Source organism: Eleginops maclovinus, chromosome 20, assembly GCF_036324505.1.
Source record: "Eleginops maclovinus isolate JMC-PN-2008 ecotype Puerto Natales chromosome 20, JC_Emac_rtc_rv5, whole genome shotgun sequence".
Lineage (NCBI taxonomy): Eukaryota > Metazoa > Chordata > Actinopteri > Perciformes > Eleginopidae > Eleginops > Eleginops maclovinus.
In genome coordinates this window covers 16,627,396-16,639,046 of record NC_086368.1, presented here as the reverse complement: position 1 = coordinate 16,639,046, position 11,651 = coordinate 16,627,396, and the positions used below count along the sequence as shown (strand labels likewise).

The window sequence follows — 11,651 nt, the reverse complement described above, 5'->3', positions numbered from 1 at the left end:
ACCGTCTCCGTAGAGGTAGCTCCAACTAAGGTTCCGGGAGTTAAAAAGCCCGATGTAGAACACGGTGTGCTATTAATATGAAACATTCCGAAATGACCCATCATTGCAAACATAGCCAACTTTTACATTGATAGATTACCATCTTACTTTAAATTTAAAAAACAGCACACACTATGTCTTTAAAACACAAAACATTCGAATCCAGATTGAACATATGGAAACTTACTTTTTTTTTTTTTTTTTTACAAAATAACCTAAGTTAGGTAAAGCTCTTGTGTGGGTTCATTTGTTGTTTTGTTAATTTTACGATCATTAATATTGTTATACATTTAACAGCTTGTTTGTTTGTTATTAGTTATGCCCTGACCCTTATCCCGTACCAAAGTCGTGATTTCATGAATTACAAAACTCTCATCGTTGAACTTTCTTTTAATATGTATGTACACCATTTCCATCTTTACTAAAAAAAATAATCTTCCAGATTGTGAAGTTATCGTTACATTGTTTTGTAGTTCTGACTACAGGAAGTTGCAGGGGGGCTGTGTTGTGTGTGACTCCCGTCGTTTCTTGATGACGTAGATTGTAGGCGGCCAATTGTGTCTATTGTGTTTATCTTGAGCTCCACAGTTGTCTCGTGAATGGATACCGGATTATCGTTTAAGTTTATTATTACCCCTCTTTCGGAAATGGACTGGAAAACATCTTAAATATTAGTCTGCTGTGCACGAAGAGGAAGATGAACAAAGGGTGGCTGGAGCTGGAGAGTGATCCAGGTGAGACATCTCGACAACACAGCTAGCTGTCGTTAGCTTCAACACTAAACCAGAGGGACACTTCAGCTGTACTTATTAAGATTATATAAAGACTTAAATGCATTACGAGATTTAAACACAGATAAATACAACTTGTTTGTGTGTTGTGTTGGGCATGAGGATTCACTTGATTGACTTACCAAAGGCGAAATATGATGAGGAGTAAGTTAACGTTATGAGCAAAATATTACACTTGACTTGTATTTGTTTTTTGGGGTTTATTCTATGTTATTGAATCCCAATAACCTTCGATATTTTATTAGAATGATTTTAACTTGCCATTAGAACGATGAGAGGAGCCCCCTCGTTTTCCATATATAATACAGTACATACAATAAAACAAGTACACATAGGCAGACAAAAGCAGATACCACAGGAGAAGTCGTCAGATTTTCTACTTCTACTAAAATTGTACTTAAGTACAGTACTTGAGTAAATGTACCTAGTTAATTTACACCACTGCTAAATACATACAGACATAAATGTACACTGTCATGAACAAAGCCATATTCATTATATTATTGCCATACCTCAAAGATAACTAGGAGCAAGAGCAGGGTGTTTTGAAGAAAAATGAGAAAAATCCACAACAACATAAAGGAAGATAATAGTTATTGAACTAGGCAGGTTGTTCCAATCAGACGGAGATTCACATTTTAGGGCTTGTTAACCAGTCTCTTTAGAAATGTCTATTAAACAAAAGAAAAGAAGAAGGAAAAGGAAAAGGTATTCTCAGTGCCATAGTTTGGACTTCGACTACAAGATGACCTATATGGAATAAACAAGTTTGTTTTATTTAAGGCGGATAGTTAAAGAAAATGCATTTGAACCTTTGAAAATAAATAATACAATGTTATTTTAATTTCAGGACTCTTCACTTTGCTGGTTGAAGATTTTGGTGAGTAGCTCATATACAGTAGCTGGATATCTTACACTTCTGTGATATGAATAGGTATGTTTACAACAACCAGTTTTAATCCTGAGATTATTAAATCCAATTAAAATGTTTCCCTTTGTGCGGTTGTTTCTGTTTTTTAGGGGTCAAAGGTGTCCAAGTAGAGGAAATCTATGATCTTCAAAGCAAGTGTCCAAGGTATGTTTCCTGGTACCAATCCGGTCTATGCAAATAGATTTGGTGAAGAGCAATGATTGACAAAATCTGTCCACAGACAGAAAGAGAGACAAAAATATAAAAATCTGACATGCAGATTTGTAGTAGGTGGCTACGTCCAAGTTTCATGTCTGGATTTAAAGTTTATTTTCTGATTGTAGCAACACCATGTGAAAAGTGTTTAGCAGTGTTTCATTTCTTGCAGTCCTGTCTATGGCTTCATCTTCTTGTTTAAGTGGATTGAGGAACGTCGATCCAGGAGGAAGGTTAACACTTTGGTGGATGAGACCTCCGTCATTGATGAGGACATTGTAAATGATATGTTCTTTGCTCACCAGGTAAGTGTTTCTGTGATCATACATGATAGTATTTATTTGAGTGATTCCTGTTCTATGAAGACTTGTTATTAGTGAGCCACTGGCCTGTATTTGAAGCCATAAAACCGTAAGAAGATTTCTAAAGGGATGTAATCTTTCCAGTATTAGTTCTGCCTATAATGTAAATGCAATGCTCAAACAATGATCATAAGTTCTCAGGCTTCAACACAATTTGTGAAAATGTTATTTTGACTATTAACATCAAGTAATATTTTAATATTTCTATGAAGATTTTTCCTCAATGATTAGCCTGTTTATTGTGAGGCTACTCTGGGAGTTGAGACAAATGTAATGTTATGTATAAAACATATAAGTAAATACAATTTTGAAAATGAACAATAGCATCCAACCATCCAAAGTAGACATCATAAGATATTTTTCTTCTTCCAGGAATTCGAAACCTATAAGTAATTTATCGCAGTAATGCCCAGTCTAATTGTTAATTAAACCCATATTCTTGATTTGACTTGTCATTTTTCTAGCTGATTCCAAATTCATGTGCCACCCACGCTTTGTTGAGTGTGCTTCTGAACTGCAGTGGCGTTGAGCTCGGCCCCACTATTAGTCGCATGAAGGCTTTCACCAAAGGCTTTAGTCCAGAGGTAAGATGTTTCTCACGCTCACTCATGTACATTATCACTGTTATTTCTAGTGTCATTTAATGTGTAGCTTTTTATTTAAAGTTTTCATTTAAAAATCAGCTCTCAGATTTGTTTTTGATTTTTCTGTAATTCCTAAAAGATCATAGTAGGTTGACAAACGCTATGTAAGTCATTTAGATAAAGTAATCAGAATCTCTAGTTTGCAACAATTTAATATATTTTAGGAACAGACAAAATTCAATGACAAAAATGAGCTTGCCAAATACATTTACCTAGTATTTAAAATCCAAATTATTTTCATTTGTACAAGTCACCTCAATTGATCTCATGTTAAAATATCTCTCTTCGCCTTCTCTCTCAAATTCAAATATTTGGATTGGCATGAACATTTTTCAACCTTCGCTCTCTCCCTCTCTTCTTCCTCCTCTCCTACTGTCATGTAAAACTTGACTTCTTTATGTATTTTTCAGAGTAAAGGTTACGCAATTGGAAATGCCCCAGAGCTTGCCAGAGCACATAACAGCCATGCCAGGTAGGTTTCAGTCAGAGGTTCCTTTTGAAATGTTCAGGTGTCTCTGATTCTGTGAGAGGGAAAATCCTCTGTGATTGGTCTACCATACTGTGGGAGATATCTCAGTTTCTTAAGTTCTCTTTCTGTATTTCTATGGAGACCGGAGCCCAGGCACCTACCGGAGAAACAGAATGGGATCAGTGCAGTACGGACCATGGAGGCCTTCCACTTTGTTAGCTATGTGCCCATCAAAGACCGCCTCTTTGAGCTCGATGGACTCAAGGCTTACCCCATTGATCACGGTGAGAGTACACACTGACAGAAAGTTCTTGTCACACTGATTTGAAGCATTTAGGGTAAAGTGGAACTACTGAACGTTGTCTTAAAAGCTATGCATATGATTTAAAGTGAAATTCCTAGAATCGTTTTTCTGATTTCTTCCCTTTTTAAAGTTTTTTGTTCACTGTAAAGTTTTAGCGTAATTTAAGCCACTGATGATAAAGTTAGTACCCAGAAATCCGGTCTAATTCCTCACTGGATAAACTTTGTTATGACACATTTGATATAAAATACATTTTGTGTTTGGGATTTTGCTTCAGAAAGTTAATATAATATTCACTCTATTGTAGGGCCCTGGGGAGAGGAGGAAGAATGGACCGATAAAGCTCGGCGGGTCATCATGGAGAGGATTGGACTAGCCACTGCCGGGTGAGTCCTGAGCCAGTTAGCCCGAGCAGTGATTATTCACCTTCTACATACACCTTCAGGGCTTCATTCTCATGCTGCTGCTTCTGCTCTTTCTCAGCGAGCCGTACCATGACATTCGCTTCAACCTGATGGCAGTGGTGCCTGACCGCAGGATGAAGTACGAGTCCAAACTTGAAATTCTTAAGAGGAATCGACAGACTGTTCTGGAGGGTCTGCAGAAGGTCAGGGACTGCTGCATGTCTCATCAGAGGCCAAAATGAATAAACACAGATGCACTGTTATGACCTCTGCTGCAGCACGTCATATTTAACAGTTGTCCTAATTTAATATCCCTAATAACTGTGTATGTTTGAACTTTTTTGTCCAAGGGAAATTCTGTAAAGTTGTTGTCAAGGGGGAGACATTTGGCCCAGCAGGATCTCCTCTGTCATGAGTACTGACCTTGGTGAATATATTTATAATTTCTTTTGTTGTCTTCAGATGATCCGGCTCAATCAGCCCGATCTTGCACAAGACAAGAAGCAGCAGGAGTCCTCCTCCCCTGACGATGGCACCATTGCGATCAAAAAAGAGTCCGATGCGGAGCCTGTAACATCCCAGGGGGCTAATCCGGGTATTTAAGTGGGCTTTATTCCCCCAGTCTTTGTTAGAGTACATCTTGTAAATGGTTTAGGGGTTAATTATAAACATTGCACTGAAATACAATTACTCTCATTTTAGATTCAGTTGTTGAGTCTGGAGCTCAGTCTAAAGATGCTGCTAGCCCTTCAGGAAACGCTAAGGTCATGGGTAAACCACCAGTCCCCACAGGAGGAGTCACCAGCCCCGTCGTTCAGCGGCTGCCGGCCTTCCTGGATAACCACAACTATGCCAAGTCTCCAATGCAGGTTAGAGGACTAGCACAGCATAAAGCTTCTGACTCAGAAAGGTCTTTTGGTTGTATACAGTAGTGTGTTGTGTACTTTCTCCACCAATATAGGCCTCTAAAGATCGTTTTCAGAGGCTTTGATAGTAATGTGCACTTGGGGTGGTGTTCAGGGCTGCAACTAATGATTATTTTCCTCATCAGTTATAATACCAATTATCTTTCTCATTATTGCTGCTCCACAAGATATGAAAGTATTCATTAGGTTTTTGCTTCAAAAGTAATTCATTTGATTTTGGAACAGTTGCTTATTATTTATCTTTTGATTTCCCAAGTTTACTTCATTATTTAGCTCTTTTTGATTACTGGTCCTACAGCAGTTTTTCTGTAATATTTATTTCACATTGCCCTGTATCATAAAAAAAAAAGATACTTTTTTTCAATATTTTATGGAAATACATTTGACTACATTACATGTCACTCGTTAGACGCACCGACATGCTGACTGCAGTGGGGATTGAACCAGTGCCCCCCTTGGTCCGAAGACCAGCGCACTACCCAACTGAGCCACACACTTCCCCTTTGATCTTTCTAGTCTTGTCAAGACGACTCAATTGTATTTATAGAGGCCTTAACATTCACAGCATATGACATCCTATATCCGCTCGCTCGAACAGAGGCAGGTATTACATTGAGAGTTATGTCAGAATATTACTATTCAACACTCCTAGCAGCTCCGGAGATCACACACATCTTTCTGTCCCTCAGATCTGACCTAGGGACATTCACTGTGCGTTTTATTTCCCTCAATTCTATATAATTAAGTAATTATTCTCCCTTTCCAGCGTTCTGAGTCTCGATCACTCTCTCGTGCTCATTGGGTGCAAAATGGGAATTTAGTCACTGTTCAGATAACTGCTATACTTTTAACAAAAATCCTCCTTTTATCCGATTGTCAAATTTTCTACATTTCTTTTGTTGCAGCTCATATATTGAGTCATTTAGAGCTTTGATGAGAATTCTCTAATTCACAGGAGGAAGAGGATCTTGCTGCTGTAGTTAGTCGCACTCGGGTGGCAGTTCCGCCCAAACCCCCATACTCCGACGATGAAGACGAAGATGCGGATGAAGAGGAAGAAGTAACTGGTTCTGCAGGCACAACCAGGTTAGCATTCTATTGTGTTTGTAGGTACAATTGCTTTCTTTGTTTGGGTTTATGACCCCACTGAATGTTTCTGCTATTTGCTCTTGTCTTAAATCTGCTGTCTTTTAGGTTCAGACGGAAGGCAAGTCTGCGATCACGACCGGGACGGGTAGTGACTGGAATGGAGAGCCAGATTGCCCTCACTGTATTAGCTGAGAAACTGAAGAAGGAGGTCCAAAGGAAGGATGCCCTCAATACACCCCTTTCTGTACGCACAGAAGGGCGCACAGGGGGCATTTGCATCACATCTGCTTCACAGCCGTCCCCAACACCCAGCAACGAAAGCACTGACACAGCCTCTGAGATTGGCAGCGCCTTCAACTCCCCGTTGCGCTCACCTGCACGCTCCCAGGCTGCCACGCGCCCTTCCAGTCCAGTCGCATCCCATCTGTCTCGTGTGCTGTTCGGAGAAGATGAGATGCTGAGGCTAGACTCCAGACACAACCGTGCTGTTAGAGAACTGGGTCCCTCTGTCAGTGCAGCTTTGTTACAGCTGCAGGAGGACGGAGTCATCTATGCTCTCCCTCCATCTGGTGAGTACAAGAGGTCGTTACTGTCGCCTGTGTTATTTACAAAGGTGCTTTAACAGCCTCAGCTGAAGTCAGCATTTTAGTCCATCACTTGATATTTATGGTACAGTCGGAGCATATTAATCACTTAGGACAATAGAAGTTAACAGTTTGGGATGACCTTAAAGGGAGAATGGGCCATTTGTTTTGTGGATGTCCAATCAGAGTTTATGGGTAGTGTTCTCAATTGAAGCAATTCATTCCTCAGTGAGCATTGATAGAGAAAACTGAGTTCTCCAGCTCGAGGAGCATCCTCGTGCATGTACTATCTCTTAGACAGCGAAACACTGCAAAATGTATAATTCACCATTTCCTCCTCTGAACTCATATTCTGGGATGCTACAAATCGTTGAGAAACACTGAAATGTAACAGCTCATACAGTTTTGAGGAATACAGAGTGCACCACTGGCTGCCCAAAGAAACACATGCTGAAACAGCTTGCCATTCTTCTTTGCATTCAACTATCTCAGTGTCTCGTCAAATGCTGACTCTGAATGCAAAACAGAAGGAAAGCAGCTGGAAGGTTTTCTCCTCACACAATGAGAAATGTATTGTTTTGATCAGTTATTATTAATAAAGATTAGGCAGGAAATCGATACATTTTGACTTTTTATCAACATTCATTACTTTTATTCATAGTCTGCTTACTTATCTTTAATTGCTGTCTCTACAGCAGATCTGGCTGCTGATGGCACAAAGCGGCCTTGCACTCCTGAGAAGATAAAAGACCAAGTAAAAGCAGTGCTCTCCGCAGGAGACAAGGAACGAGTGAACCAGGGAGATGAGGGATCGTCTGTGGAGGTGAAAGAAGAGGAGAGCAAAGATGGAGCAGAGGTAAAGCCTAGCAAGGAGAAGCTCAACGCTACGGAAACTGCTTCAGACAGCAAGCCCCCTGGGGATAAGTACTCTCCTAAAGTAAGTCCAACAATGTCCCTTTGTTATAATGCACTGTAGTATGTACCTTGCGCACTCTCACATATTTGGTTCTACTGCCAATTAGGGAGCTGTTTCTATGAAGATATACTGGAAATATTAAACAAACAAACAAACTGAGAAGTTCATTTTATTCTGTCTCTTGCAGGAACTGCTTGCACTGCTCAAGTGTGTGGAAGCTGACATTGCCAATTATGAAGTGTATCTAAAGGAGGAAGTAGAAAAGAGAAAGAAATACAAAGTAGGTTTTGATTACCTGGAAACAATCCACAATATTCAGTATTTTGTGAAATGCGATTTTTATTGGCTTTTAATCAAAATGTTTTGTTTTCATCGATCAGATTGATGATCAGAGGAGGACCCATAATTACGATGAGTTCATCTGCACCTTTATATCAATGCTGGCCCAAGAAGGTAAGTCTCATTATCCTTGTTTTCTTCACTCCTTTTCAGTGTCGGCTGCTTACAGCTTGGCTACAACACAAAAGCTAACAACTGACATAAAACTGAAGCTCTCCTTCTTATAGTGGGCAAATATAACCCAGGATTGCACTGGAAACTTAAACAACCTTTCTGGAAACTGCATGCATCACTAGCAACATTTACAATACAAACAGTACAAAACTGTCCTAAAAAAATCTAACATGGCTGCTAATGTTCACTGTTATTATAGAATCATAAACACACAGAAGTGTAAACAGTGGATCAAAGGTTTGAAACTGAATAGAACATCAAACTTGAAAAAATAAATGAACTGTCCTGCCGGATACTCCTCACAGTAATTACTGTTTGTTCCACTTTTGCAAGAACACAGGGACAGTGCTGGTATTCTAATGAACGTACAACATCATCTGTTAAAATGGAGCAAATTCTGGTGATATTAATAGCTACTTTCACAGTAAAAGAGCTGGAAACAGTGCGCTGCGTTTTCTTTTCCATGGTATTGTGACACAAAGCCTCTATTTCCTGGAAGATCGGCACCGCTGTCTTTCAGAGTAAAAGAGAGGTTTACAGGAAACCAATCGAAACGCAAATGGTGGTGTTATTCTATCGCCACATTCCAGATAAATAAACATGCACTTCATAATAAGTTAAAGGGAAAAAATGACTACTGCAACTTTAATTTTCTGAATGGTAAAATGCATTTGTCCGCCTGAAATACATACTAGGACACATTTTTCCTTTTAAGCAGCATATCACACACATACATGTAGAAGAAAGGAAAAATGTGACGTTACTACACACAGGTACATGTCCCTTCTAAATAGAAAATATAGAAGACTAAAAATAAATCAAACATTTAGCCACATATCTAAACCTATTTTAATTTTAGAATGTGTTGTTGTGTTGACATTTTTATCTCTTCTTGGCTCATTCATTATTCTGACTCGGTATCTTTTTCAGGCATGTTGGCCAGCCTTGTGGAGCAAAACATTTCTGTGCGTCGTCGGCAAGGTGTGAGTATTGGCCGCTTGCACAAACAGAGAAAGCCTGATCGCAGGAAACGTTCCCGACCGTACAAAGCCAAGCGCCAATAACTACAAACAATCATAACTTCTATAAGAAAGTAACTGAGCAAATCACAGAGAGGAAATGATATTGTTGCACTCCTGAAACTCTCATAAAGACAGTCTAGTGTTGTACTTTAGCCAGACCCTCATCTTCTTCATCAAATCCATCATGTTACCAAGGTCAGTTATTTTATAATTTATGTATATACTGTATGTACTACCATTTTAATCTCAATGTAAATGCTCTTCTTCTTGTGCTACTGCTTTTGACGCTTTGTAAATATGATAAAATCATGTTTCCATTGGTGCATCTGAATGCTTTTTTATCCATCAAAGTATTCATTGTTATTGGAAGATGTTCCCCAAAGTCCTGAAATCAGCACAAGCACTGTTACTACAATTTGGTAACAATACGTCGACATTTCCTTAACTGTATGCCATACTAGATTTTGTTATGGTGCCAATGAAGTACTGAATATTTTGAAAGAAGAAAGGCCACATTTTATCCACCCCGAGCTTTTCAGTTCTAATCTTCTCTGTTGCTAATTTGCTATACAACATAAAAATCATCTTTTGTATCACTTGTTTCATGGACAATTTTTAAACTAAAGAAGACATCATGATGCATCAAGGTTTATAATTTTCTTTGAATGTCCTTTCAAGAGGTCCTGTGAATGAAAACAAATCTATTATGTTATTTTTGTACCAGAAATGGGAACTCAAAGTGAGTGAATAGAAGTTGAATGTGTGCACTCGTGTGTTTTTGTACATATGTATCTGTTAATTGGCTCACCAGTACACCGAGGTCAGTTCTTTGTGCTTGCGAGTTCATACTACAATAAAGTCAACGAAAATATCTTGCCATAATCCAGATTTGCCTTTTTTTTTCAAGTTGTATGACTACAATGGGTGATTGAGGATTAGTGCATTTTATATTTGGAGTGAATGTATTGTAGGATTCCACCTCATACTACAATATGTCACTGAACACAAATCTAGCGATGTTTATCTAGGAGGTTAGCTAGACTAGCTTTATTAAACCAGAGTAACATGTTTTATTGTAGTGACAGTTGGTGTACACTAGGGAGAGCCGTCATTCAGGGACCATCATTATGGTAAAGAGCCTTTCACAATAAAATTGACTTTTTCTGCAAAGGTGTCATGTGGCACCATAGCTGTACATGTGTATTTCGGTGTACATGTTGTAGTATTCTAATTGTTTTTGTTATAGTATTTTGTATTTAAGTAGTATTTGGTTTGGATTAGTTAGAGATTATCTAGCAAAATGCACATTTACAAGGTTCAGCCTATAGCCTTTTTGCTTAAATGAAAAACGATCCATTTTAATTGATTATTAAAATTGTTAATTCATTGTTTATCAGTTGAATAATCAATTCAATGTATAGTAGCCAATGTCTAAATATGTTGCGCTGTGGACTGGAGTATTTACAGAAAATGCTGAATATATACCAACAAGATAAAGGATTATCGCTTTTAAAAAAACGCAGTACACGATGTGTAATGTTTCTGTCGCTTAGGTTACAAAACAAATGGTCCATATGAGGGAAAGACCCAGGTTAAATCGGGGAGGTCCCAGTGGTCTCCAGTCATGTGCCATAGAGCGGCTCAGAGGTATTTGCGTGGTGATTTGAGATAACCGAGCGTCGTGAACGCGCACGTACGAGCCTCTCAAGTTCCCACCCATTGCGTCAGCGCGCTCCCTCGCTCTCTCCTTCAGTGCGCGTGCTCCGTGCGGGATGCTGAATTGTAGGTGATGATGGCGGAAGGGGAGCAGCGCTGAGTTTCATCTGAGTTTTTACCACAGCTGTAGAACCGTCTACAACATCGTTTCTCTCCGTCGAGACCTATCCCGAGGCGATGGGGAACGAGGCCAGTATGGAAGGGGAGGGACAGGCGGGACTGCCCGGCCCCGCCGTGCCTGCAGCAGGGGCTCCGGCTTCCATTTCAGCACCACCGGACTCTGGACAGCTCATCAAGCCGAGCAATGGAGCGCCAGCCGGAGGAAGTGGGGCTGTACCCGGGCCGGGGATTAACAGGTAGCCGCGATAGCTAGGACGCTTCTCCGGCAAACTAGAGAGAAATCAGGGAGGCTACTGTGGCGTGTACGGTGCATCTGTACGATGTGGAGTATACATAGGCTATAGGATCAGCCGACTGTGTTTCGGATAGACGTGAATGGGTGCTTAATTATTTATTTCTATATCCTTGTCAACACAATTCACCACCCCCCTTTGGAGACCCGTTTCTGCTTTTTGGCAGCAGCACCACCCTATTACTCAACGTTAATTTGGGTCGAAGTCAAATGTAATATGCAATGCTTTCGGTGTAGAATCAATAATATGTAAACATAGCGTTCAATGGGGATTTTTACGCCCGTTTTCACGGTGTCTGTCCTCAGGCATCAGTGGCTAAGTATCATGACAGAG

General features: G+C 39.8%; 2 protein-coding genes across 3 annotated transcripts in view; both read left to right on the top strand.

Annotated features, from left to right (window-relative positions):
- Window positions 1-557: 557 nt before the first annotated feature.
- bap1 (BRCA1 associated protein-1 (ubiquitin carboxy-terminal hydrolase)) lies at window positions 558-10,071 on the top strand. Of its 2 annotated transcripts, none has more exons than XM_063911916.1 (17): window positions 558-773; window positions 1,681-1,710; window positions 1,851-1,905; window positions 2,129-2,261; window positions 2,783-2,902; window positions 3,373-3,434; window positions 3,573-3,715; window positions 4,043-4,121; window positions 4,219-4,342; window positions 4,602-4,734; window positions 4,842-5,008; window positions 6,021-6,151; window positions 6,260-6,723; window positions 7,437-7,675; window positions 7,842-7,934; window positions 8,035-8,107; window positions 9,098-10,071. In XM_063911916.1, the coding sequence occupies exons 1-17, from the start codon at window positions 737-739 to the stop codon at window positions 9,229-9,231; spliced, it is 2,217 nt and encodes a 738-aa protein (XP_063767986.1). In that variant the 5' UTR covers window positions 558-736; the 3' UTR covers window positions 9,232-10,071. The 2 variants fall into 2 exon arrangements, with proteins under 2 accessions (XP_063767986.1, XP_063767985.1); XM_063911915.1 differs by having other exon boundaries at window positions 7,434-7,675.
- Window positions 10,072-11,082: 1,011 nt separating this feature from the next.
- bsnb (bassoon (presynaptic cytomatrix protein) b) overlaps window positions 11,083-11,651 on the top strand; it is a 60,938-nt gene continuing 60,369 nt past the window's right edge. Inside the window, exon 1 of the mRNA XM_063912071.1 lies at window positions 11,083-11,261. Coding sequence (XP_063768141.1) covers window positions 11,083-11,261 — 179 coding nt within the window. The remainder of the gene's footprint in view (window positions 11,262-11,651) is intronic.

Bases quoted from the DNA above. Each gene is read 5' to 3' on its own strand.
- bap1 (XM_063911915.1), top strand. From the start codon at position 737: ATGAACAAAGGGTGGCTGGAGCTGGAGAGTGATCCAG. The intron at 1,906-2,128 runs GTATGTTTCCTG...CATTTCTTGCAG, and splicing joins CTTCAAAGCAAGTGTCCAAG to TCCTGTCTATGGCTTCATCT. The intron at 5,009-6,020 runs GTTAGAGGACTA...TCTAATTCACAG, and splicing joins ATGCCAAGTCTCCAATGCAG to GAGGAAGAGGATCTTGCTGC.